The sequence below is a fragment of the Erythrolamprus reginae genome, chromosome Z (assembly GCF_031021105.1).
Source record: "Erythrolamprus reginae isolate rEryReg1 chromosome Z, rEryReg1.hap1, whole genome shotgun sequence".
NCBI lineage: Eukaryota > Metazoa > Chordata > Lepidosauria > Squamata > Dipsadidae > Erythrolamprus > Erythrolamprus reginae.
In genome coordinates, this window is record NC_091963.1 from 16,428,000 (window position 1) to 16,455,410 (window position 27,411).

General features: G+C 38.7%; 1 protein-coding gene across 9 annotated transcripts in view; it reads left to right on the plus strand.

Annotated features, from left to right (window-relative positions):
• The window catches only part of PFKP (phosphofructokinase, platelet), a 99,520-nt gene that overhangs the window by 68,116 nt on the left and 3,993 nt on the right, over positions 1–27,411 (plus strand). For 3 of the 9 annotated variants that reach the window (XM_070729168.1, XM_070729170.1, XM_070729172.1), the window contains 7 exons: positions 3,033–3,103; positions 3,551–3,638; positions 4,956–5,108; positions 16,474–16,638; positions 19,641–19,702; positions 22,344–22,455; positions 24,662–24,761. In XM_070729168.1, the coding sequence (XP_070585269.1) occupies positions 3,033–3,103; positions 3,551–3,638; positions 4,956–5,108; positions 16,474–16,638; positions 19,641–19,702; positions 22,344–22,455; positions 24,662–24,761 (751 nt within the window). Of the gene's footprint in view, positions 1–3,032; positions 3,104–3,550; positions 3,639–4,955; positions 5,109–12,396; positions 12,550–16,473; positions 16,639–19,640; positions 19,703–22,343; positions 22,456–24,661; positions 24,762–26,750; positions 26,929–27,411 lie in introns of those variants that run through there. The other 6 variants (XM_070729169.1, XM_070729173.1, XM_070729171.1 and 3 more) reach the window with 5 other exon arrangements.

The following is a 27,411-nucleotide window of genomic DNA, read 5'->3' on the forward strand; positions in this document are numbered from 1 at the left end:
GGTTCAAAGGTAGATAAAAACCTATAGCAATATATAGTAATATATACTAAAACTGCCCAAGAAGCTGCTGATCCAGTTCTACATTGAGTCTGTCATCTGCACCTCCTTAACTGTTTGGTTCTGCAACCCAACAAGATTGACACAGACTTCAGAGGATAATCATGAAAAAAAAAAAAGCTGCAAACCTGCCTTCCATTGAGGTCCTGTATACTGCACGAGTCAAAAAGAGGGCTGTGAAAATGTTTATTGACCCCTCGCATCCTGGACATAAATTGTTTCAACTCTTATCTTCAAAACATCACTACAGAGCTGTCACGGTTTAATGGATTAATGCCCGTTTGAACATTAACCCACCGTGGAGGTGATGGATGAGAGTCCAGTCATTTGTTCAAAAACAAGATTTTTTTTTATTATAAAAGTAGAAAAATAAACATGTCCCGGTGGACAAAATAACAAAGACATCTTACATGATGGAGGTTAGAATAGGAATGGAGAATCTTAGCGTGAAGAAGAAGGATGTGAGGTTAGATGTAGCAGGATATTAGCAGAAGGATGTGAGGTTAGATGTAGCAGGATAGTTAAATGTAGCAGGATATTACATCATAATAGGAGGATCTTAAAGAAACACACACAGTTAACTATTTAATTACTGAATGTCTCTGGGGCTGTCAATATTCAGCGTGACTGCACACCAAGACAATTAGACACAAGAACAGTTTTTTCCTGAATGCCATCACTCTGGTAAACAAATAATTCCCTCAACACTGTCAAACTATTTACTAAGTCTGCACTACCATTTCTGCTAGTTTTTTCTCATCATTTATTTTATTTTATTATTTATTATTTAGATTTGTATGCTGCCCCTCTCCGCGAACTCTCCTATCACCCACTTATGACTGCACGACTGTAACTTGTTGCTTGTATTCTTAAGATTTTTATTAAGAGAATGTAATAATAACACTTTTTAGAGATGAATATTTTATGGCCTTTATCACATTTTCCACTCCAGATGTTCAGGATATTAATATACAAGGGTTGGGAAATTAAGATTCAATGCACCATGGCATCATCATAGCATCTCCTGAATGCCTATGATAACAGCTGTTGCCATTTTGAGAGTTTGAGACCAATATCTGTAATACCTCAAGTTGAGAAAAGAACAATGATTTTGTAAAATATGAAATGTAAAGGAATGTCTCCCATTTTCATTTAGCTTTCGTATAACTCTCTTCTAATATTATGGCTTTTCTTGCTTTTGAAAAAGCATTTGCTTCGTGAATGCTTGGTGAGAAATCTTTGGTATCAGATTGTATATATTGTTCAGCTGCTATGTGAAGGGTGATTGCAGTATGTGGCGATAGGAACTCCAGCTGACTAGCTACAGACAAAAGCCAATTCTATCACAGGATCTGTTGTCACGTTGGGCTTTAGTATTTTCCACTGAGAAGGTGTTTATGACATGAAATGCATAGGGCGGATTCAGTCCTAAGACTTCTGATCCAGCAGATTTAAAAAGCCTTAAATAGCTTCAGTTTAAAAGAAAGCCGATTGTAAGTTAACTATTATAATCATTTAGTTGTTTTATTACAATATTTCTCTGTCCCTTTATCACATTGTAATAATGGCTAGAAACTGTAGGATTAATACCAAAGAACTTGAGATGGCAATAGCAGTGTTTTACAGCCCCTCTAAGAAGTTTACAGAGTCAGTATATATTGCCTCCAATAATGTTACTGATCTAAGAAGGTTGGAAGGCTAAATCAACCTTGAGCCTGGCGTGATTTGAGCTGCCAAACTGAAAGCAGCCAGCAGTCATCAAAAGTAGCCTGCAATACTGCACTCTAACCACTGTACCACCACGCTCATGTCTGCCCCAGTCTGTTTTTGGGCACAAATGGTGAAAAAAGGAGCCGGGGTGGTGCAGCAGGTAGAGTGCTGTACTGCAGGCCACTGAAGCTGACTTGTAGATCTGAAGGTCAGCGGTTCAAATTTCATCACCGGCTCAAGGTTGACTCAGCCTTCCATCCTTCCAAGGTGGGTAAAATGAGGACCCGGATTGTGGGGGCAATATGCTGGTTCTGTTAAAAAAGTGCTATTGCTAACATGCTGTAAGCCGCCCTGAGTCTAAGGAGAAGGGCGGCATAAAAATCGAATGAATGAATGAATGAATGAATGAATGAATGAATGAATGAATGAATAAATAAATAAATAAAATAAAATAAAATAAAATAAAATAAAATAAAATAAAATAAAATAAATAATCAGGAAACCTAAAAGAATCTAGTTACTTCATTCCAGCTAATCTGAAAAGCATTTCTGTTGGTATTTAATTTATTTGACTTCTGTGCTGCCCAATCCCGTTGGACTCAGTTGTTGTAACAATAAATGATACATTGACAAAAAAGTCAAATATTAAATAATAAAACAATAAAAACTCCATTATAAAACCTAAGGAACCGTCTAATCAAACACACATGTATATAAGTCAATCAAGTATGATTTGTTCTTAACCAAACCACTTAAAAATCACCCAAACAGGTGGCAAATCTCTCACTAGATTGCCTGATTTGTCTCCCATTTGCTCTGATTTTAAGAATAAAGGCATATAAGCTTTTGTGCAATTGATCTGGATGTCTTAGCTTTTCCACTTGTGCCAATTTAATTAAAAGCTACTGTTTGGTTTAGAATCCTATAAAACTAAGCGGCTTTACAACCTCCTCTCATGCCTTGCTTAAGCTGTCACCGAGTTAACTTTTTCTTTAAAAAAAAAAAGATATTTGGACAGAGGAGTTTGGAAATTGCATATATAGTTGTACCAGGAACATTTAAGAGTTGTTTTTGAGACAAATTATGTTAAATGCATCATAATTTATATGCACTGCACTTCATGATACCTTTGGCTCAAGTGGTGTAGCTTCCATGGTTAAATTGGATTTTTGTCATCCATTGCAGAAACACATACATCTTCAGTTATGTCCGCAATATAAACATAATTTAATCAGCACATCTTTTTTTGTGATTCTGATTTACAGATTAAAGAAATCAAGTGGGGAGATGTTGGAGGTTGGACTGGCCAAGGGGGATCAATTCTTGGCACCAAACGGTAATTTAACAGTATTATATATTATCTATCTAGAAATCTTAAAAGCAATAGTAGACATACCCCGAAATTACCATACATTTGCAAGAATAGATTAATCACTAACTGATCATAGGGAAATAGAAGTACAAGCCTGAATTTTTCCTCCTTCCCGCCCTCCTTCCTTCCTTCCTTCCTTCCTTCCTTCCTTCCTTCCTTCCTTCCTTCCTTCCTTTTTTTCTTTCTTTCTATCTCTTGTATCTGCCAATTTCAATCAATGACTGGATAACTTACAATTTTAAAAAATTACCAGAGTTAAAAACTATAAAAACATTTTAGGATCATTTTTAAACTATTCATATGTTTTGCAATGTATAGTTATGTCTCAATTAAGTGAGATGAGAAATGTATATTTAATTTTACCCTACATACATTCCTGATTGTCTTTTCTCCCTTTTAAATGTATTTTAGTACACTCCCTGGAAAGTATCTAGAGAAGATTGCAGAACACATCCGTGCCCATTGCATCAATGCCCTCCTTGTCATTGGTGGCTTTGAGGTATATAATTTTGCTTTCCTCCCCTCTCTTCTAAATTCCTGCTGGCAATTTGACGTTATGTTAAACAAACCATGGTTTCAGGCAGTCTGAACCCAGCTGTTGAATGGGCTTTGGAAAAATAACATATACATATTATATATATTGTGCTACACATTGTTTAATTATTTATTTTATTTATTTATATATTTGTCAAACAATTATAGGATGGTAATTTGTATAAATAAAATATTAGAAAAGTAATGATAGAAGACAATAGAACAGAAGGACAGGACCGATAGGCACAATGGTGCGCTTATACACGCCCCTTACAGACCTCTTAGAAAGGGGGAGAGGTCAATTGTAGATAATCTAAGGTTAAAGGTTTTGGGGTTAGGAATAGAAGCCACAGAGTCAGGTAGTGCATTCCAGGCATTGATTATTCTATTGTGGCATGGTGTGGCATGGCACTGATAGAGAAATAGGGAAAGAGCCTTGAGTTTAATTGGCAGCCACATATCATGGTAGCAACAGTTTAAAAGACAATTTTCAATACGTTCACTGAATTTGTTCCATTTGATCTTACAACATTAAGCCACCGATTAAACTTTATGCCTGTTCAGGTGTACAGACTCTATGTTTAAAAGTTAATATATAACTCTGGAAACCCTATTTTTAAAATGCTCTTTTGGGTGGTGAACCGAACCTATGATTGAATAGAAAAATATAACTAATGTCCTGTACTAGTAACTAATGTATGCAGATAATAAGAGATAATAAAAATTATTTTTCTCTACTACTGCAATAGAAATTGTATATTCTGCAGCTTATATTGCAGAATTGTTTAGTATTTACCCTATAAGGTTTTTTAAAGTTGTTTCCTTTTTGCTTTTTTTCTGTTGTATATTATAACTTATAGCACTCTTTATATATTGCTGAGGTTTTCCTGGTGACTGTACTGTAGATGGATGGTAAATATTAAGAGACGGGGAAAAGATTGAAAAAGCAAGTCTTCTCATGGGCACAACACTGTTTTCCTTCAGGCAGGAATGTACTGCTTGAAGTGAAACCAAATTTTGAAAAAGTGCCAAAAAAACCTGATTACCAGAGATAAAAGTCAGGATAACTTATACCCATGAACTGAGATCCCTCTTTCAAATTATCTCTGATTCCCTGAAATTGATGATTACCATACCATCTGTCACTAGCAGAAGTGTGTGGCCATAGAGAGCCACTATTAGGGCTGTAAATCCCTACCTGTGTTGCATCATCTACATCTTCAAATCGAATTTTGGTTTTCTTTTCCTCTAATTTTACATAATTGCTGTATGTGCCCATCAGGCATACCTGGGACTACTGGAACTGTCTTCAGCCCGGGAGAAATATGATGTGTTCTGTATTCCCATGGTTATGGTTCCTGCGACTGTATCCAACAATGTACCTGGTTCTGATTTCAGCATTGGTGCAGATACTGCCCTGAACACTATAACTGATGTAAGTTTCTCCTTCCTTCCTTCCTTCCTTCCTTCCTTCCTTCCTTCCTTCCTTCCTTCTGTCTTTGTCATTCACTAACATAACCATCCCTGCATGCTACTTATTAATTTCAATTGGAACTGGATGGGTGGGCATTGGATTTGGTATTGTGTACTGTACTGTTTTTTATTATTGTTGTGAGCCGCCCCGAGTTTGCGGAGAGGGGCGGCATATAAATCCAATAAACCTAAACCTAAACCTAAACCTACTCAACGCAGCTAGATTCTTTTAGACCAGAAGATGTGACTAAAACTCAGTCTCCCAGTTTCCAACCTTGTGCCCTTTGTGTTAGATTAAAATGGCTGTCCAATGTCTTCAATTTTCTCTTCTTCCCCCCACCTCCGGCTTCTCCTTTCTGCATCAAAACAGACACGTTTGTTCACATCTGTTTTTCTGTCTGGCTCCTGAAACCAGCTGTTATGCACCAAGCAATTTTTTGCATGGAATATTTTGGGCATGATTTAGCACCGACATTTGGAGACAAATGTTCTAGAAGACAATAATTCCATTTGGCATTTAAGCCTCAGGTCACAAATTCTGTTGATTCTTCTCTTTTTTAGAGACAGCGCATTTTACGCAATGTGTACTTTTTTAAAAAAGGAATCTCGTGACATTTGAAAGATCAGTTATGGTTTAATCTTTTTTAGGTTTAGGGACAAACAAGGACAAACAAGAACTCAGAGAAATATTTTTCATTGCCTGAAGCAAAACACCTAACAGCTGTAATCAGTTGTTGATGTATTTACAAGAAGAGGAATAGAAAAAGCGAAGATGGATCAAAAATATAAAAAAGGTGGCCACAACCACACAAAGTCAAACCCCTTTTAGGGGCAGGACTTAAAATATTACTGTCACTGCCATCTTAAATTATGTTTACCCGCCCCTGTTAATTATAATTAATTGTGTGGAACTTTGATTCCAGTTCTGGTACAAAAGATTCTCCATTGCCATTTTCATGAAAGCCAAAAATGAATATTTCCTGCAAGCTTCTTACTGTCCTTCAATTTTCTTGTCTGCCTTAACTGATCATTATTACACTTGTGGATTTTCCTTTAATTTTACTGGCTGGATTGTAGCTAGATGGTAGTTTTCAATTCTTTTCTACCAAAATAATTGCTCCATATTAAAATTCACATTCAGTGCTAAAGAAGCACCATTACCTATTTTGTTTTTCTGCTTGTTTTGCTTGTTGATTGAATTTGTTGTACAACCAATATCCAAGTGATCTTTAGATTGATCTTCTGTTAATATTTGCAACCATGGAGATGTGGGATTCACATTTGAATATGTGTTTTGCTTGTGAATTTGTGTATGTTGTGTAATGAAAAAATCTCAATCCTGCAAAACGAAGAGCTGGTATGGAAAAGAAATAAGAGAAGTATAGGAGTGATTTTCTCCCCAAATTCCACTGCAACATTTCCAGGTTTAATATTTATTTATTTATTTATTTATTTATCTATCTACCTATCTACGGTATCTATCTATCTATCTATCTATCTATCTATCTATCTATCTATCTATCTATCTATCTATCTATCTATCTATCTATCTATTTATTTTGTCCAATGCACAATACATATTGAAGAGGATAGACATGAGTTATTATATATAAAGAAAAGATATAAAAGTCCAATACACAATGAGGGTTTTAGTGGGTATATATCAATATACACATAGTAAAATACATGATGAAGGTTATAGAGGAGATACTCATAGTAAAATATATCTAAGAATGAATAGAAAAGAAGATATAGTAATAGAACATATCAATGAAAGAATAGAAGAAGAGATATAGGGATAGAAGAAAGGTATAGGAGATATAGGAGAGCAATAGGACAGGGGACAGAAGGCACTCTAGTGCACTTGTACTCGCCCCTTACTGACCTCTTAGGAATCTGGATAGGTCAACCGTAGATAATCTAAGGGTAAAGTGTTGGGGGTTTGGGGATGACACTATGGAGTCCGGTAATGAGTAATATGATCATTATTTTATTCTGCTCTTTTTTATATGTAACTCAAGATAATACATATGCCTAAATAACCAGAGGTGGGTTCCTCCCAGTTTGGGCCAATTGCACGATGATGTCTCAGAACTGGTTTGGTCGATGCTGGTCCATGGGCGCTGTCTTCTTCTTCTTCTTCTTGTAAAATAGAATGGATTTTTTATTATTATTTTGGGAAGGAGGGGATTTTTTTCCTAGGTTTTTCCCCCCGTGTTTCCGGTGCTGCACACGCATTTGCAATCTTGATTTTGGCTTTTAAAAAAAAAAACACAATTTTTTTTTGTCACGCATGCGCAATGCAGGAGAAAGTAAATCCACCCCTTCTAATAACCCCTGCTTCCTATTTCACTGACATCGACAAACCTATAAGGTAATTTACGAAGAGAATGACTGACGTAAAGTCACTCCCCCAGCTTTCTTATTCAAGCCATTTTATAGTCTTCCAAAGGGTATTCATTATATCGTTTTTTCCTCTAAATCGAGAAAAAAACATAGTATTTCAGAAAATTGCTGTAAAATATATATGAATGATTCTGACCCATTGGTAGTCAAAAATGATAATGTAGGGCTTCTATGCATTTGTTTTTATCCTACCTTTATTGTTTTTGTAAATTTAAGATTTTAAATGCTCCTAATGTTCTTTCCTTTTCCTATTTTTCCACAATAACACCTCTTGAGAGGGCTGGGCTGAGAGAGAATTACTGACCTAAAATCATCTAGCTGGCTTTCTTGTCTAAGGTGGGAAGGTGGGACTAGAGCAGGCGTCCCCAAACTTTTTACACACGGGGCCAGTTCACTGCCCCTTGGACTGTTGGAGGGCCAGACTATTAAAAAAAACTATGAACAAATTCCTATGCACACTGCACATACCTTGTTTTAAAGTAAAAAACAAAATGGGGATGTACTATTTAGAGGGGGGAGAAGGTCTGAAATTCATATACGTTTATGTTTTGTTTTTAATTTTCTTTTGTTGACATCAGATTGGCTATAGTAGGTTTTCTTGGCTTATGAAAAATGTATAAAGAAAGAAGGAAGCACTTTGGCATAATGGTTAATAAGTTAGAAATATAATTGGTGTTGCACTTTTTGAAGGAACATTAGGGAGGAAATTTAACTAAAAGAAAATGAATGTAACTGGATGACAAAATTAGAAAAAAAAAGTTTTGCAACTTTTTTGATTATTGATATTAGTTACTAACAAAATACTGCATTTTATTCATGCAAATTTAGATGGTACACTGTGTTGTTTGAATGTATGTTGAGAGAAAAATTTAAAAAAATTACCCCTCCCAAAACAGTCCTTCCTTCCTCTGTCCCTCCATTCATTTCATTCTTCCTTCCTTCCTTTCTTCCTTGTTCCCATTTCTCCTTCCTTCCTTCCTCCTTCATTCCTCTCTACTTCTCCCTCCCTCCCTCTCTTTCCCTTTTCTTTCTTTCTCTCTCTCTTTTCCCTGTGCTCTTGTCACTCACCGGCGGGTCAGATAAATGACCTCAGTGGGGCCGCATGTGGCCCACGGGCCGTAGTTTGGGGAATTCTGGACTAGAGCTTGCAGTCTCCTAGTAATTGCCTAGTAATTCCCACCCCGAGTTTTTGGAGAAGGGCGGCATACAAATTTATAATAATAATAATATTTATTTATTTGTTTGTTTGTTTGTTTATTGGATTTGTATGCCGCCCTTCTCCAAAAACTCGGGGCGGCTAACAACAGTAATAATAATAATAATAATAATAATAATAATAATAATAATAATAATAATAATAAAATCATTCCGCAGGCTTTAAGGCATAAGGCAGGACTAGAATTCACAGTTTCCTGGTTTAGCCTGGTCCCTTAACCACTAGACCAAACTGCGTATATGAGACTATATAAATTTAGATCTAAAAGGAATTTTATGGGCAGATTGTTCATTTTTCTATAATAATTTTCTATCAGTATAAGGTGTGAGTTTATTTTGACATGAAACCATTTGCTTCTGTTGTGTCTCCCAACATCAACAGTCAATCATCAACAAACTTTTGAGAATTTTGTAAGCAATCCAAACCGATAGCCACTAACATTTTGGGAAGTTGAGAAGTCTTTAATGTCTTCAATCTTCTATACCTATGCCAGTGGTTTACCCAAATTCTAAACTATGGGAGGATTCCCCTCACATCTTCAAAATTGAGACTTCTTTAAAAAAAAATTCTTCCACATTTTGATAAACTTCATCAAAAGTTTTTGAAGATAGTTTTTGTCAAAAGATTTTGGAAATCCAAGCATGTAAAATGTATTGGATTAAATCTACATTATTTTGGTTCTCCCAATATTGGTGAAAATGCCTGGAAATATAAATATTTTTCCAGCAATAAACTTATTGGCTTCCCCCTCTTTTTTGCTTTACTCTCAAGTTATGTTTAATGGAGGCTTTGTGCTCTAGGGATTATATTTTGTATAATTTGTAGGATATTGCCCAATTCTTTCTTTATGAGTTAAAATAGCACCTGATTGGGATAATATAAGAATCCTTTTAAACTGTTTTTTAACAATCTCTTGCTAATAGCTTCCACGTATGTGCAAAGGATGAGTTCTGTATTTCTTAGAGGTAGGGCTGTTTGCATATGTGTGTTTATGTGTTGAATATTAAGTGCTAGGGCTACCACATACTTTATGCTCTCTGACCATGGTTCTTTACTTGCACACCTTTCATTAACCAAACTAGTAACACCATCAATGTTAGTGATACCATTTAAGGGCTGAAAAACTTCAGATGATAGTTAAACAGCAGCAAAGAGATTCAGATAACACAGCCTGAAAATATCCATGTGTGTCCTTTTAAGGGATTGTAAGGCTGTTTCACTCCCTGTAAGAGAGGACTCAGAAAGAGACAGTAGATATTCTGAACTCTTCTACTTGATAGAAGAACTTGTGTTATTATGTGAGAATAGGCCCGCCATGAATAGGTGTATAAGCTGCACAATGCACAAAGGTGTCATGACATAGGGTGCTCAATTAACTTTTAAAAATTCTTCATTCTGAAGATCAGCCATGCTTCTTTATATTAGATTTCACTTTTTTCTGAAATGAGCTACAGTGTTTCCTCGATTTTTGAAGGGGATGCATTCTGAGACCGCCTGCGAAAGTTGAATTTCCGTGAAGTAGAGATGCGGAAGTAAATATACTATTTTTGGCTATGAACAGTATCACAAGCCATCCCTTAACACTTTAAACCCCTAAATTGCAATTTCCCATCCCCTTAGCAACCATTTAGATTATTACTCACCAGGGTTATTTATTAAAGTTTATTAAAAAAAATATTTATTAAAGGCAGACAAAAGTTTGGCGATTACATATGACGTCATCGGGCAAGAATAACCGTGGTATAGGGGAAAAAACCACAAAGTATTTTTAATTAATAATTTTGAAAAACCGTGGTATACACTTTTCACGAAGTTTGAACCCGCGAAAATCGAGGGAACACTGTATTTGGGAAAGTCCTTAAAATGATAATTGGAACAGAAACTCTGTTGCTAAAAGATATTGTCCTAAGTTATGATGTCATGTGACCACCTTGACTTACAATGGCAGTTCCAGCTGTCCCTGTTGCTCATTGACTTTGCTTGTTGGAGGTCGGCAGTGAGGTTCGCAAATTGTGGTCATGTGACCACAGGATGCTGCCATGTCATGATAGTGAACCAGTTTGGCCAAGGGCCCAAATATAACTATGGCTGCAACTATGAGGACCTGTCATAAGTCCCCATGATCATCATCATCCTAATTGTCCCAAAGGTGCTTTTACTTTTTAGGTTTTTTTTGAAGATATTTTGCTTCTCATCCAAGAAGCTTCTTCAGCTCTAGCTGGATGATGGGGAATGGAAGGATTTATAATCCTTGCAGACAGCTGGTCATTTGTATTCCTTTAGAGAGTCATTGAGGCTATTTGGAAGTTTATCTATGTCCTCATGCGCTGCCTGAGTATAGCGCAAATGGGTATGGAGCCTTCCATTCCCCACCATGCCCCCAAAGCTGAAGAAGCTTCTTGGATGAGAAGCAAAACCTTTTCAAAGCAAAACCAGAAAGTATAGAGCAATATAAAGTATAGGACAGGATAGGGCAGAGGCAGGTAGGCAGGGTCAAGTGATCTTCGGAACTACCGATTCGCCCAAACCAGTCCGAACCGGCAAAAGCCCAGCCCTGGTAATAGATTTTATTAAGACCATTCAAACTGACTCCAAAAAATAGGATAAGAATTGAAGTGACAGGAGATGGCTGGAATGTAGAGATAGCATTAGCTGTTGCTTGTGTTCAGTTATAGTTATTATTCAGGAAGGATGAAATGGTTGCTCCCTGTAGACCCAGGAGCAATGCAGAAGTAAGAAATATACCTATCAGAAAAGACCAAAGTCATTTGCTACACAAAATTGGCAGAAAAAAAAGTTGCAGTGGGAATGTGAATTTTCTTAATGTTATAACCCTTAAGGTTCCGGTTGAAATGTAGTAAAAGCCACGTGGATATGGGCAGCATGTACTCAACTTTATATAAACCCAAAGAGTAAGCAAATGTATTATGCACAATATTGCTCTTCTTTTGCCTTCCCTAATGACTTTGATACGAGAAACTACCCTCTCATTGCCTGATCAGAAATTATCCTTTCATGACCTCACCAGAAGTGAAAGGAGAATGTTCCTATAAATGCTTATCTTTGGCATTGTTCTGCTTCCTCCCAAGCTCAAAAAACCCCCCAATGGATCTTTTTCTGTCATCGTTGGCATTCATAAATATGGGTGGTGTAGCATAATATTGATGAGAAACATGAATGATTGGTTAGTTGAGCTGTTCCTGGTTTCAAGCATCTTCTCTGAATTATTGGCCTAATCCTAATTCAGTTTAGGAGAAAAGCAAGGTATAAATCAGTGTGAAGCCAGTTCACTTCTTCCTGATGTTCAGAATGTGAACATTCACTTTAATCACAAAGGCTCTGTCCTCTGTTGCTTTAAACTTTCTCTCACTGGTATCAACCTTCTACTAACTCCTTCTGATCTTCTTCTGCGCCAGTGCAAATCCAGCACCCTGTATTTGAGTTGCTGTAAGGACAACAAATAAAGTGAACCAGCCACATTCTTTAAATCAGTAGTGGTGAGGGATTTGCAGCCCTGGCTGGCCAAATTTTTCATTGCCACACACAAGGAGTCACCAGTAGAACACCTTATAACTGTCTAGATTTAGCTGTAGCATGTTACTTATCATGCTTTGTCCCACTGCTTCAGGCCTTTGAAAGCTGTTTGATGCTAGCTAAAGCCCGAAAATGCTATGAGGATTTTTGCATCCCAATTTGTATGTTGCCTGCAACTATTAGCAATAACATCCCAGGCACTGACTTAACTATTGGTGCCGACACATCGTTGAATGCCGTTGTTGAGGTAAGAGAGCAAGTATTTTGGCAAAGATCTGGCATAACAAGCCAGAATGCTGATACAGATGGCATATATTCAGAAGCCTTTTATGCTTCATGGTATGGAGGTAAGATCCCAAGTTTCCCCCATGTTGGCTTTTCCAGAAAGATTAGCCTGCAGAATCTATTGCTGATGTGCTATGGGCATACGGTGGGGCTTAGAACAATAATATTTTTGAAACTTGGCAGTTTCAAGATGCGTGGACTTCAATCCTAAGAGATGTTTTAAAATACAGTGATACGAACTTAATTGGTTCCAGGACAAGGTTCGTGGAAAGTGAAAAGTTCATAATATGAAACAATGTTTCCCATAGGAATCAGTGTGAAAGCAAATAATGCGTGCAAATCCTTCAGGAAAATCCCAAACTTCAGAAGGGAGGTGAACAGAGGGCAGGGAGGAGCAGCGAAAGGGGGCGGGTGGAAGAAGCAAGGCTAGGCTAAAGGGTGAGTGGGAAGGAAGAAAGGCATGGGGGCGCCCCTCCCTTTTCTTTCTTCAAAAGACACCCTTTCAGTGCCTCTGCAAGCACTCCGTTCTCCTAGCTTTGTTAATGCAAACTGTTTCCCTCTCAAAGCCACCCCTCCCTTTTCTTTCTTCAAAAAAGAAAAAAAAGAAACCCCTTCATCCCAGCAGCAGTAAGGTAAAAATCGTTCAGAAGAAGAGGCAAAAAAATCTTAAACACCAGGTTCGTATCTCGAAAAGTTCATTAGAAGAGGCGTTCGTAAGTTGAGGTACCACTGTATAATAGATTTCCTGAACAAGTCTAGCAATAGCACTTAGACTTTTATACCACTTTACAGTTATTTACATCCCTCTCTAAGCAGTTTGCAGAGTCAGCATATTTCCCCCCAAAATTTGGGTCCTCATTTTACCCACCTTGGAAGGATGCAAAGGAGAGTCAACCTTGAGCCTGGTGAGATGTGAAGTGCCAAATTGTAGGCAGCCAGCAGCCAGCAGGAGTAGTCTGCAGTACTGCACTCTAACCACTGTCCCATCATGGCTCGTTAAGACATGGAGTTCAAGAGTTAGAACAGTGATTTTCAACCTTTTTTGAGCTGCGGCACATTTTTTACATTTACGAAACCCTGGGGCACATTGAACGCGGGGGGGGGGGGGGCTAAAAAAGTTTGGACAAAAAAAATCTCTCTCTCTCTTCCTCCCCTTCACTCTATTTCTTTCTCCCTCCCTCTTTCTCTCCCTTCCTTCCTCTTTCTTTCTCTCTCTCTCTCCATCCCTCTTTCTTTCTCTTCCTTCCTTCCTCTCTTTTTTGCTCTCTTTCTCTCTCCCTCCCTCCCTCTATGTCTTGCTCTCTTCTTTTTCTTTCTTTCTCTCTCTCTCTCTTGCTTTCTTTCTCTTTTTTTTCTCTCTTGCTTTCTTTCTCTCTGAGCTTCGCGGCACACCTGACCATGTCTCATGGCACACTAGTGTGCCACGGCACACTGGTTGAAAAACACTGAGTTAGAAGATGCATCAGGTGTGGATTTGCTGGCTGGGGAATTCTGGAAGTCAAAGTTCATGCATCCTAATGCTGCCTAGTTTGAGAAAGACTGGCTTAGAAGATGTATGAAAACTGAAGCAGACAACATGTGCAATTTTGCTGGAACCCCATCCTTTAGTTCTCCATTGTCAGACAGATGCTTAAGAACATGATTTTGGAATGAAAAACGCCAGTATCAGCATGTTCACAGAAGGTCCCTCCCTGATCTGTTGGGGCTTCATTTGCTTCTAAAGCTTCGTTTGCTTCTAAAGGGGCAAAACCAGTTCCTCATTTTAGTATTAGTCTCTCAGAATGGAACAAACTTTTGTCTAGAATGGCATCTCCTGCTTGAGACTAGAAATCCTCCAGCTCTGTTATTCAGGTTATGAAGACTAAGTATGACTTTGACATGTAATTGATGTAGGCCTAAATGGATTGAATCTGCAGCTTAATAGATGGTAAACTGGATTTCAATTGCTCAACGGGGTACCGGGTGGATTTCCTTGAGCAGCTTTTTCACCAAGCATTCGAAAGTGTTCTAGACCAGTGGTGGGTTAATGCCGTTTTGGACCAATTCTTTAGTGGAAGTTTACTGCCATTTGCCGAACTGGCGGTCCATGTTTCCAAACCTGTCCTCTGTTCACTGTGGCTTGCAAAAACAATCCCAAAGGCTTTTGCCCAAGTGCAGACAGTCATATTCAATTCTTTTGCATGACCTGATGGGGCATGCTTGTGAGTGAATGTGAACTGGTAAGGAAAGTATTTATTTTTTATTTATTTTTATTTATTTATTTATTTTGTCCAATACACAATGAGAGTTTTAGTAGGTATATATATATATATATGTCACATGTTTAAGCTGAATTTGAAAATTAAGGGAGACTAGGATAGATCTATTTCGGCCTTATTTTGGCCTCATCAGCTAGCCATACCCACTGGGACTTGAACCTGCAACCTTTGCCTTGTAAGGCAGAGAATTATCCTCTAGGCTACAGTATCCAATCCCTTCAGCTCTGTACCAGGGAAGGGTTACATTTTGTGTCGAATCACCCTGGTATATTGAAGGAACATCACAGCTCCTTTTTTGCCTCTCGGCCCAACCCAGGGCCATTTCCAAGGCAGTTAATTTTATTGATAGCCGACAATTCTATCTGTATGTGTCACATGTTTAAGCTGAATTTGAAATTTAAGGGAGACTAGGATAGATCTATTTCGGCCTTATTTTGGCCTCATCAGTTAGCCATACCCACTGGGACTTGAACCTGCAACCTTTGCCTTGTAAGGCAGAGAATTATCCTCTAGGCTACAGTATCCAATCCCTTCAGCTCTGTACCAGGGAAGGGTTACATTTTGTGTCGAATCACCCTGGTATATTGAAGGAACATCACAGCTCCTTTTTTTGCCTCTCGGCCCAACCCAGGGCCATTTCCAAGGCAGTTAATTTTATTGATAGCCGACAATTCTATCTGTATGTGTCACATGTTTAAGCTGAATTTGAAAATTAAGGGAGACTAGGATAGATCTATTTCGGCCTTATTTTGGCCTCATCAGCTAGCCATACCCACTGGGACTTGAACCTGCAACCTTTGCCTTGTAAGGCAGAGAATTATCCTCTAGGCTACAGTATCCAATCCCTTCAGCTCTGTACCAGGGAAGGGTTACATTTTGTGTCGAATCACCCTGGTGTGTGTGTGTGTGTATGTGTGTGTGTGTGTATATACACACACACACACACACACACACACACACACAGTAAAATACATGAAGAAGGTTATAAAGGAGATACTCATAGTAAAATATATATATGAAAGAATAGAAAAGAAGATATAGTAATAGAACATATCAATGAAAGAATAGAAGAAGAGATATAGGAATAGAAGAAAGGAATAGGAGATATAGGAGAGCAATAGGACAGTCCTTGGCTTCCAAGGATAAAATGCAGGACTGTTAATTTTCCCATACTATTAATTTTCCCGTAAACATTGTCCAGAAGCACAACATATTTTTATTTTATTGGTCAGCATGCCTTTTGAGGTTGAAATGGAGCCAAAATTGCTGCAGTTTCGTCCCTTTTTGAACATTTCAGTGGCTTGTTTGTTTCTGTTTTACAGAGTTCAATTAATCATCCTGTGGTAGAGGACAAGATTTTTGCCTAGCTATCTTAGAAAAACAAATCAGAGTGTGGCCATTTAGTTGGTTTCTTTTGCTTTTAAAAAGAAAAGCCATTTTGTGCCAAGAATTTCATAGCTGGACTGTAAAAGGCCAGGAAACAAAAGTTAAGCACTTTTAAAATAAATATCTGCTCTTTATGTTTTTAAAACATGTCCTCAAGTGGAATTGTGTTAACACTATAAAACAGCTTCCAAAGACAGCAAGAATGTTTTTATGTCAGTCACTAACAGATCTTTCTTTGACAGACCTGTGACCGAATCAAATTATCGGCAAGTGGCACAAAACGACGTGTATTCATCATTGAGACCATGGGAGGCTACTGTGGCTATTTGGCTAACATGGGAGCTTTGGCTGCCGGTGCAGACGCTGCCTATATTTTTGAAGAAAAGTTTGACATCCGGGAACTACAGGTAGGCAATGCCTCCATCTCCTTCTTATTCCACACTGCTGGGCTGAGTCCTAATTTCATGTACTACTCTACACAGGTAATCCTTGATTTACGATTGCAGCTCAGTCCAAAATTTATGTTGCTAACTGAGACAGTTGTCAAGCTACTTTTGGCCCATTTTACAGTTCAATTCAATTCAATTTATTAGATTTGCCACCCCTCTCCGAAGACTCGGGGCGGCTCACAACAAAAATAATATTCCAGCGAAAACAAATCTAATATTAAAAAGCACATAAAACCCTATCATATTTAAAAAAGCAAACAACATATACATACCCAAACATAAATATAAAAAAGCCTGGGGGAAAGGTGTCTCAACTCCCCCATGCCTGGCGGTATAGATGGGTCTTGAGTAATTTACAAAAGACAAGGAGTGTGGCAGCAGTTCTAATCTCCCAGGGGAGTTGATTCCAAAGGGTTGGGGCTGCCACAGAGAAGGCTCTTCCCCTGGGGCCCGCCAAATGACATTGTTTGGTCGACGGGACCCGAAGAAGGCCAACTCCGTGGGACCTTATCGGTCACTGGGATTCGTGCGGTAGCAGGCGGTTCCGTAGGTACTCTGGTCCAATGCCATGCAGGGCTTTAAAGGTCATAACCAACACTTTGAATTGTGACTGGAAACTGATCAGCAGCCCATGCAGGCCACGGAGTGTTGCAGAAACATGGGCGAATCTAGGAAGCCCCACGATGGCTCTCGCGGCCACGTTATACATGATCTGAAGTTTCCAAACACTCTTCAGAGGTAGCCCCATATAGAGAGCATTGCAGTAATTGAACCTTTCTTGCCAATTTGTTAAGAAGCTGTTAAGGTAGTAACACAGTTGTTAAATGTGAATTTGACTTCCCCATTGACTTTGCTTGTCAGAATAGGTCGCAAGAGGTGACCCTCGAACACTGCAATCATAATAAATATGAGTCATTTGTCAAGCATCTGAATTTTGATCAGTTAACCATGAAGTATGCTGCAATGATTATAAATGTACAAAATGTTCATAAGTAACTTTTTTCAGTGAACTGTTGTAAGTTGAGGACTACCTTTAGCATATTATTATTTGGATGCTGATAGTAACATTAATCTGCAAGGTCTACTTTGGTTATATTGGAGCTGACTTGCATCTACAGCTCATCAATCGATACAATATGCATCAAGTGCTAAGGGTTATGTGCATGGTAAGTGTTGGAAACTTTCTGTTCAGGTGATCTTTTTAAAGGGTATATGAAGTTTCATTGGTCTAGAACCGGGGTAGGCAAAGTCGGCTCTTCTATGACCTCAACTCCCAGAATTCCTGAGCCAATCATGCTAGCTCAGGAAATCTGGGAGTTGAAGTCCACATGTCATAGAAAAGTCAACTTTGCCTGTCCCTGGTCTAGAATTAGGTTGAGATACAGGTAGTACAGGATCAATCCTGAACTCTGTTATCGGCTGTATAGGGCTTCAGAAAAGCCTTGCCACCTGCAGAAAAAATTCCAAAGCAAAACAGCAAAAAAGAGGCTGGGGGCAATGTATGCAAGTGAAATGAGTCAGTGGATGACACCCCCCATCTCAGAAAATAAGACCTGGTGTCCTTTTTGATGGCAAAAAAAGCATAAGATTGGGTCCTATTTTAAGAAAAACACAGGTATGAACATTTTCCATGCTTATATCCATTGCAGCATCCCCATGGTCACAGATCAAAATTCAGACACCTGACAAATGACACATATTGGTTGCGTTGTTATCACCCTTTGTGATCTTCTGGCAAGCAAAGCTAATGGGGAAGCCGGATTCACTTAACTGCTATGTTGATAACTTAACCACTATAGTGATTTGCTTAACAACTGTGCAAAGAAAAGGAGTAAAATGCGGCAAAGGTCACCTAACATCTGTCTCTGAGAAACAGAAATTTGAGGCTTGGTTGTGGTCATAAATCAAGGACCACCTGTACTTCTCTGGGGCGAGTGATGTTAATGACACCAAAGTTTTCTTAACTTTGTTCATTTCGAGGCCCAAGTTGAAGCGCTGGTTTTGAATAGAATTGAATTCTTTATTGGCCAAGGAATTTGTCTTTGGTGCATATGCTCTTAGTGTTTAAATGTTTTTGACAGTATGAGTGAAAAACCTTGGGAGGCAGGACAACAAGACACAATTGAGACAACGGTCGATAAAATAAAGCTTAATCTGCAACTGGATATTTACTGGGTTGAAGCAAGAGGCTCAGAAGAGACTCTCCCTAGTTTCTCAAGGAGTAATGGAGGCCGAGAGAGAAATGGACTTTCAAATTTGCAAGATTCTTCTCTTTCACGCAACTCTGCAGCACTTAAGGCCATCTAAATCCCTTTCCAATAAGAGTGTCTGATAAGAAGGGCAACGATAGCCAGTTTGTGTAGCTACCTTGTCTACAGCTGCAGGTTTTTCAGTTGGTATTATTTGTGTGGCTGCAGAACTATAGCAAATAAATGAAAAGATAAGATGCAATATGATAACAACATGTGCTAAGGATCTCCCAGAAGTGTTTGGCATATGTTGGCAGGAGTTTACTTAGAGCTCCTGGAGATGATGTCTGTTTTACTATGCCTTGTAAAAGTTTTTGGAACAGCAGTATTGATCACAAGTCAGATTTCCCTGTAATCACCACTACCTCCTCCTCTCTTCTTCCTCCTCCTCTAGAATTTTTTAAAAAATATGTACACTGGCTGTTAAATGGAAAAGAACTGAAAGTAGTGTATCAAATTTAAAAGTCCATAAGAAGACCGACAGCCAACATCTCTTACATCTCTAGCTGAAACAGGAACCTAAAATTGAATTTTCTCATTTACTCTTTAAATATTGTTTGGGGAGCCTATAAAATTCTGAATAGATTTAATGTACAGCCAATTAAAGATAAAAATAGTGAACAGGATTATTTATTCCTTCTTTGGGTTCAAAAGAAAGACATTGATGCTTTTCTCAGTTTGGAAGGGGAAAAAATGCTCTTTATTTTGCAGGCCAACGTGGAACATCTGACTGAAAAGATGAAAACCAACATTCAGCGAGGCTTGGTACTCAGGTAAGTGAACATTCATAGGCATAACCTTTAGGTCCAAAGAAAGTGGTACCTGACCTATTGTAGCGAAAAGGAAGACAAATACTTTTCCGGTATGAAGGAATAGATTTCTTCTAAAAATGTTGAAAAAGTACAGGCTTAGCCTTTGGCATTTCGTAATAAAGGATGTCAGGCACAGGAACATCAAAGGAGCTTTCAGAACGTCCTTGTAATCCAATCCAGTTCATTGGCTCAGTTCAAAATATTTAAATGGCTCCCATTCAACAGGATGTTCTTGTACAGGACAATCTGAGCATATTAGTTTGAAGCCTCAGATTTTGGAGAAAAATAAGTGACTGCTCAAAAACAATATACAATTTTTTGGAGTATAAGATGCACCTTAGTTTTGGGGAAGGAAAATAGGAGGGGAATGTACCTACTAGGTTTTCATCTGGCTAGCGTCCTCAGTCTGTTCAGCTTCAGCACATTATTTTATCCCTTGGTTAGGGCTGAAAAAGCCTTTTTCAGAGGGAATAGGAATGAAAGCAAGCCTGCAAAGACTTAGGGCATGAAAAACTGCTTCAGAGGGAGTAGGAATAAAAAAAAATGCAGCAAGCCAAAAAGATTGTTAACACCATGTTAGGGCTTTCTCAGAGGGTGTAGGAATGAAAATAAGCCTCCAAAGGAGTAGAAAGCCAGAAAGATTATTAGCACTTTGTTAGGGCTGGGGGGGAAAAGCTTTGAAAAAGCCACATTCAATGTATAAGACACACCCAAATTTTCAGCCTTTTATGCTCTGAAAAATACAGTAACTGCAAAATTGTTCCACAGGTTTAACTAAAACCAAGCTCAAAATAATATTCCAGGCTGATTTTCATTTTGATTTATTTTGCACAAACCCAATATTTAATTTGACTTTAATAGAATTGTCAATGAAACTACAGGAAGCCCTTAACTTGCAACCATTCATTTATTGACCATTTGAATTTACAATGGCCCTGAAAAAAGTGACTTTTGACTGTTTTCATATTTATAACCGTTGCAGCTTCGCTGTGATCAAAATTTAACTGCTTGGCAATGGCATACATTTATGATGTTTGCACTGTTCCAGGCTCATGTTTATTTTACAAGCTAAGTCAATGGGGAAGCCAGCTTCATTTAACTACTATGTTACTGTGTTTTCCCCAAAATAAGCACTCCCCTGAAATTAAGCCTTCTCCGAAAATATTTAAATGTGTGTGCAGCTGATTCCCACAATTTCCTCTGGTTAGGGAGACAGAGTTGGAAATCAGGTAAGATGGCAAGAGGATGCCAGTATTGTTTCACACTTCCCAAAATAATAAGACCTCCCCAAAAATAAGGCCAAACGCTTATTTCGGAGTTGAAAAAAAATAAGACAGGGTCCTATTGTTAGAATTATTAGCCACGTCTGACATAACTGATGCTACAATGGTTCCTGGCTGGCAGAGGAGACAGTATCTGGCTGGATCATTAAGTAATTCCACTTCAGAGAAGGCAGAATTTTGTTCTTAATCCAAATCCCTTTCCTTAGCCCTGGTACTGCCATTTAATTACAGGTGAATAACAGATGCATCAGAACCCTGGTACTGCCATTTAATAACAGGTTTAAAAACAATAACTTTTTGTTGTTTATTCCATTTATATCAGAACAGTTTTTTCTCAACCTCAGCTTTAAGATATGTGGACTTCAAACTGAATCATAAGGCTGCTAGGTGTTGAGAAACACTATTCTAGAGTGTTGTTCAGTGGTGTATGGTAAAAAAACAAAGCGGTAGGATGGGCAAGTTGATCTCTTTCAATTACAAGGGTTGGTCCCTGTGCTCTCTTGGCAATACCCAGATTGGCCATGTGCTGATTATTTTGTCGTTGTTGGGTTGGTTTTTTTTTTTTTACTTTGACTCATGCTGTTTTTGTGGCCAGTCTTCTTCTACATAAAGAGATAAACTTATCTCTTGAAGAGAAGTAGCTGTAGTAGTTGATAATGTCTTCAGCCAGAGTGAAGAATGCATCTCAATCAATTATTTATCTGAAGAGCAATTACCTTGTAAATTGACATTTGTTCTGGGTTTTGGTTGTGGGTTTTCTTTTTTTGCTCTTTCAAACTAGGCAGGTCTCTCTCTCAGGGCATTGTTGGAATGGGAAATGGTAATGGCATGTAAGAAAGGCCTTTAAGAGATGAGGTGAAAATTGCTACCTAAAGGAAGGTCAAACCAGAGAAGGCATATCCCTCAGCTGCATAATGGATAGAAAAAGAGGCTCAGAGAGGGAACCCTCCCAAGCTTCTCAAACTATAGTGTGGGTGGGGGGATTATAGTTTCAGACTTGCAAGATTGATGTCAGCCTTCACAAGTAGACGAGACAGGCCATAAGACCAGGTGAGCTAGCTATACTTAATAATAAGGATGGCAGCTTTATTATCTGAATTTTGCAAGTTTGAAAATATAAATCTCCCACTATCTGCTTTACAATCTATGGGAAGGTCTTTTTCTGATTGTCATGCCTCTCAAGGTCTTTCTCACCTACCGTTACAGAAGCTGACCAAAAAAATCCCATTTCACCTTCCCAAAGTACTTGTACAGATATACAGTAGTATAGAAAAAAACTGTGACAAATAAATAAGCCATGCTTTTTGGGGATTACACAGGAATGAAAATAGTAGCGAGAACTACACAACTGACTTCATTTATCAGCTCTATTCGGAAGAAGGCAAAGGGGTCTTTGATTGTCGAAAGAATGTGCTGGGTCATATGCAGCAGGTGAGAATGGTTAAGTACTCCAGATTGGGACAAGAGGGTTGTTGGAATGTTTCTTTTAACCTAATAATAGCACTACAAATGGCCCTAGTTGGTTGGAGCCATGTAGAAAAGCAGCTACATTTTCTATATCTTTAACAGCAAGCAGAGTGTCCACTTCAAGTCTGCAGACTAGATGGCTGTTATTTGTTGCTGCTGCTTAATTTAGCATTAGAGAAGTGTAATATCCTCCAGTAATTTCAGTCCTTTTTTTTGAGTAGCAGTTGTTAAGTAGTTGTAAGGATTTCATCATTGAATAGAAGCCAAAGTCACAGAAGAATGGCTTCTGTTTTGTATAATGGCTTCTGTTCATTCTACAAAAACAGGAGCTATTCTTCTGTGACTTTATTGCACTTTAGTTCAGGTCCTAGCTGACATAAGCAACCCAAAAAATATAGCTCTTAAAAGACTAGATGCCAATCAGTGTTCCCTCTAAGCTGTGCAGCTGCGCAGCTGCGCAGACACATATGTAATGAGAGTATTGCACGTGGCAGTTTCGAACTGCTGTATGCCATTTTCCCATATTGGAAGCTGCGTGAATGGATGCCTGTGCACATGACTAGAGAACAGCGCACAGCAGTTTCCAATTGCCACGCGCCGTTTTATAACATTAGAGGGATTATTGAGGCCAATATTTTTTAAGGAAATAAACCAGAATAAATGAAAATTATCATGATATGTAAGGAAAATATTCTATCATCCATATAGCCACAGTGATCATCTGATCATGATTCTCACTGAAATAGCATATTTCTCTAGAGCAGAGGTCTTCAAACTTGGCAAGTTTAAGACTTGTGGACTTCAACTCCCAGAGTTCTCCAGCCAGCATAGCTGACTGGAGAACTCTGGAAGTTGAAGTCCAAAAGTCTTAAACTTGCCAAGTTTGAAGACCTCTGCGCTAGACTGTATCAGAGGTGGGATTCAGCAGGTTCTGACCAGTTCGCTCGGTTGGTGGGGTATATTTTGAGTAGTTCTGAGAACCGGTAAATACCACCTCTGACTGGTCCACACCCATCTATTCTCTGTCTCCTAAGTCTCAGCTGATTGGGAGGAAATGGGGATTTTGCAGAAATCTTCCCCTGGAGTGGGTTGGGAATGGAAGGTTTACAGTATCCTTCCCCTGCCATGCCCACCAAGCCACGCCACACCCATCAAGCCATGCCCACAGAATCAGTAGTAAAAAAAAAATGAATTCCATCACTGCACTGTATATATTACACATTAATTTATACATGGTATGCTTGTGTGTGTGTGTGTTAGTATATGGGTTTTTTTAAATCTTTAAATATTTTAATTAATTGGATTATTATGATTTGTTTCACTTGTTGTGAGCCGCCCCGAGTCTTCGGAGAGGGGCGGCATACAAATCCAAATAATAAATAAATAAATAAATATTGATTGACTATTTAGTTATGTCCTTTCAACTCTAGCACTAACTAACAAACTCTGTAAAAGACATTAAAAGTTAAAACACTAGTAGACTCCAATTATTTCTTTGAGAGAGCCATGGTGGCCCAATGGTTAGAATGCATTACTGCAGGCTATCTTGATCATGGGGGGGTTCAAGGTTGACTCAGCCTTCCATTCTTTGGAAATTGGTAAAGTGAGGACTCAAACTGTTGGGGACAATATCTTTATTCTGTAAACTGTTTATGGAGGGATGAAGCTCCATGAAGCATTCGTCTAAATGCTATTGCTTACTGATCTCCAAAGTTATCAACAGCCAGTGCTGCTGGGAATTGTAGGAGTTCACGTTTCCAGGATGGCTGGGGATGGGGGATAGGCACCAAGTTGAAATGAGGAATGAAGAATGCAACTATATAATCTCCTGCTGGAAAATACGAATGCACTGGGCTATGCATCATTCTGTGGCTAAATGTGAGATAACGAATCTTGTGCAAGTATAAAATTGAAAGATTCTGGTAGCACCTTCATATAGTAAGTCATTTTATTTGCAAACAAAAAGTTTTTTAAACTACAGGGAATATTTACAGTCATTTGTTTAGCAACAAGGTGCTTACCAGCTACACTTAGATTAATGTGCTTCTTTTTCTACAGTTGTGCATTTTTCTAATTTTAAACACATCCTCCTCCTCATTTTTCCCACCCCATCCTTCTAAAAAAAAAATTGAAATGCAAATTCATTGTTAAACTGTGTTGATTTTCACAGGGTGGTGCTCCTTCTCCATTTGATAGAAATTTTGGGACAAAAATAGCAGCAAAAGCTATGCTGTGGATCTCGAAGCAATTGCAACAAAGCTACCGAAGAGGTAAGGAAATGTTAGATGCATTTCATGCAATAGTTTAGAAAACCAGCTGCAAACTTCCACTAGATCTGGGAAGCAGGGGAATCATGTAAATTAAATGGATTTTAAAAATTATTTTATTATTTATTATTTTATTATTAAATTTATATTCCATCCATATCATTGATAGGCAACTTCTGCAGGAAAACATTCAAGCTCATTGAGCACGGAAGACACAAATACAAAATGTATTTTCTATGTTATAATATCTAGTAGGAATGTCCATAAAATGAGATAAGAGATTTTATTCTAAATCCAAAGCAGACTGTCCCATTCTGAAAGTTCTGTTAGAATTTTTCAGATAGGCTAAATGTCAGCAAAAATAAACAAAACAAATAAAAGAACAGGATCTTTTAATTATTCTTGCTTTGGGACAAAATAAAAATCAGAAATAATCCAAAGTGATTGCATGTGTCATCCCTATTTTATGCCATTTTTTTTTTCATGAGCTACGAGTGAACCCATCTGGCTCTGTTCTGGGTTTGTTCTGTTCTTCCTGTTCTTTCCTTCAATCACTTTGCTGATGTCCCATCACTGGCTCACTTGTCTCTATCTTCTCATTCCCTTCTTCCTTTGCCTCTACTCAGCATTGTTATAGAACACATTCTCCCCATTCCATTTTTACTTATGGACAGGGTTGGGCCCTGCTCTCCACCTCTATTGGAGGGAACATTGCTCTGGTAGCAGCTCCATTACCAGCTATTGTGCATGTGCAACCAGCAAGATTCCAGTAAAAATCACCAGATATATTTTTTTTGCTTCTGTGCATGTGCAGAAGCAAAGAAATTGTCCATTTTTGCCCAAATGTCACTGACTGAAGGTTTGCACAATATTTGGTTGCTGCACACATGCAACCAAAATGCCATAGTGTCTGCAGAGGCAGCTGGGGTCAACAGCAACAGCGGCTGGCCTGAGCTCTGGTCTCGTGGCCTGCTCTCTGTCCTCCCACACCACAGGCATCTCTCAGTGCACATAGCGATGGCATCCTGAGTCGTGACCTTTGGAAGCAGCGCTATGCTCCCGAAGGCCACAACTTGCTTGGGGCACCATCACCATGCCGAGAGATGCCTGCAGCACAAGAGAGCACAGAGCAGGCTGTGTGGCCGGAGCTCGGGGCTGCCGGGCCAGCTCCCCATGCTGCATGCCATCTTCTTAGCATGGCCCCTTCTGCACTTCGCGAGCAAGGTGGAAGAATCCCCAAAAGGTAAGGGGCGGGCTGAGTGGGCTGTGAATGGCGGAGGCGCTGCGAGCACCAGGGCAGGGAGGTGCAAGAAGCAGAGCCGCTATGAGCGGCAGGCAAGGGGGCACAAGCAGCAAAGTTGCTTCAAGCGGCAGGGTGGGGAGACGGTGGCAGAGCAGGTCACTTATCTTATTTTTGGCCATTTTTGCTTGTGTACACGCATGGATAACATAATAACAACATTTGAAGGGACCTTGGAGGTCTTCTAGTCCAATCCCCTGCCCAGGAAGAAAACCCTATACAATTTCCGATAAATTTGTCCAATCTCCTCTTAAAAACCTCCAATGATGAACCTCCCACATCTTCTGGAGTGAAGCTGTTCTGTTGTTTGATTGCTCTATCTTTCAAGATTGCCTTCTCTCCTTGATGAGTTTCTATTAGCTTCTTGTCCTGCCTTTAGGTGTTGCGGAATAGCTTGACTCTCTCTTCTTTGTGGCAGTCCTTGAGATATTGGAACACTGCCATTACCTCCCCTCGCACACACACCCCAGTTCTTTGTTTCATTAAGCAAGACATACCCAGTTCTTTTTTAGCTCCTACTCCTCTAATCAACTTTGTTGCTCTTTTCTGCACTTTCAACATTGTTTTATACATATCTTTAAGTTGCCAAGTTTGAAAAAAAAAATTAGTCTTTTTATATATCTATAGCTTTAATCCTATAAAAATGTTATGGAATTCTATAAAAGTACGCATTTGTTCTGCCTTCCATTCAGAGCTCAAAATGGCAAACAAAGTGACCCCTCCCTCTCCCAACAACTCTCAGTTAAGTCCAATTTACAATTTCACATAACTGCCAATATCCATCAATGCATATGCTGCTGTGAAAGAGTTATTGTGTAAGTGGAGGCTGCAGAGGACTGCAGGCAAGACAACATAAGCATCTGACTGATCCCAACCGTGTGTGTGTGTGTGTTTTAGTGATGCATGCCTTGAATGCTTATTGGTTGATCCGAGTTCCTATTCTGTGATTTGCTATTTGAGCAACCAGAACCTTAAATTTTGTTTATGTATTAAAAAGACCCATTAACAACATCCCATCTAGGCAACCATCCCCTTATGACATATCCCTCACATGCAATGATGAAGAAGTCTGCCCCAGCTTTAAGAATAGAATGAAAATCAATATGCTCCTTGCTCAGGACTCTCCTTCTCCCCAGGTTTTTAGGCTCCAGGATATGTCTTATAAATAATAGGCAACCAAATTTATTTAGTCACAAATATTCTTTCTTGTTTCTCCCTGCTTCCAATGGCTTCATGGAACACAGAAGAAGGTAACATATTTATGGATTTTCAATTAGATCAACACTGAAAAAAACAAACCTTAGTGCTGAAAAAGTTCTTCTGTTTTTTAAAAAAATACTAATTTTGAACATG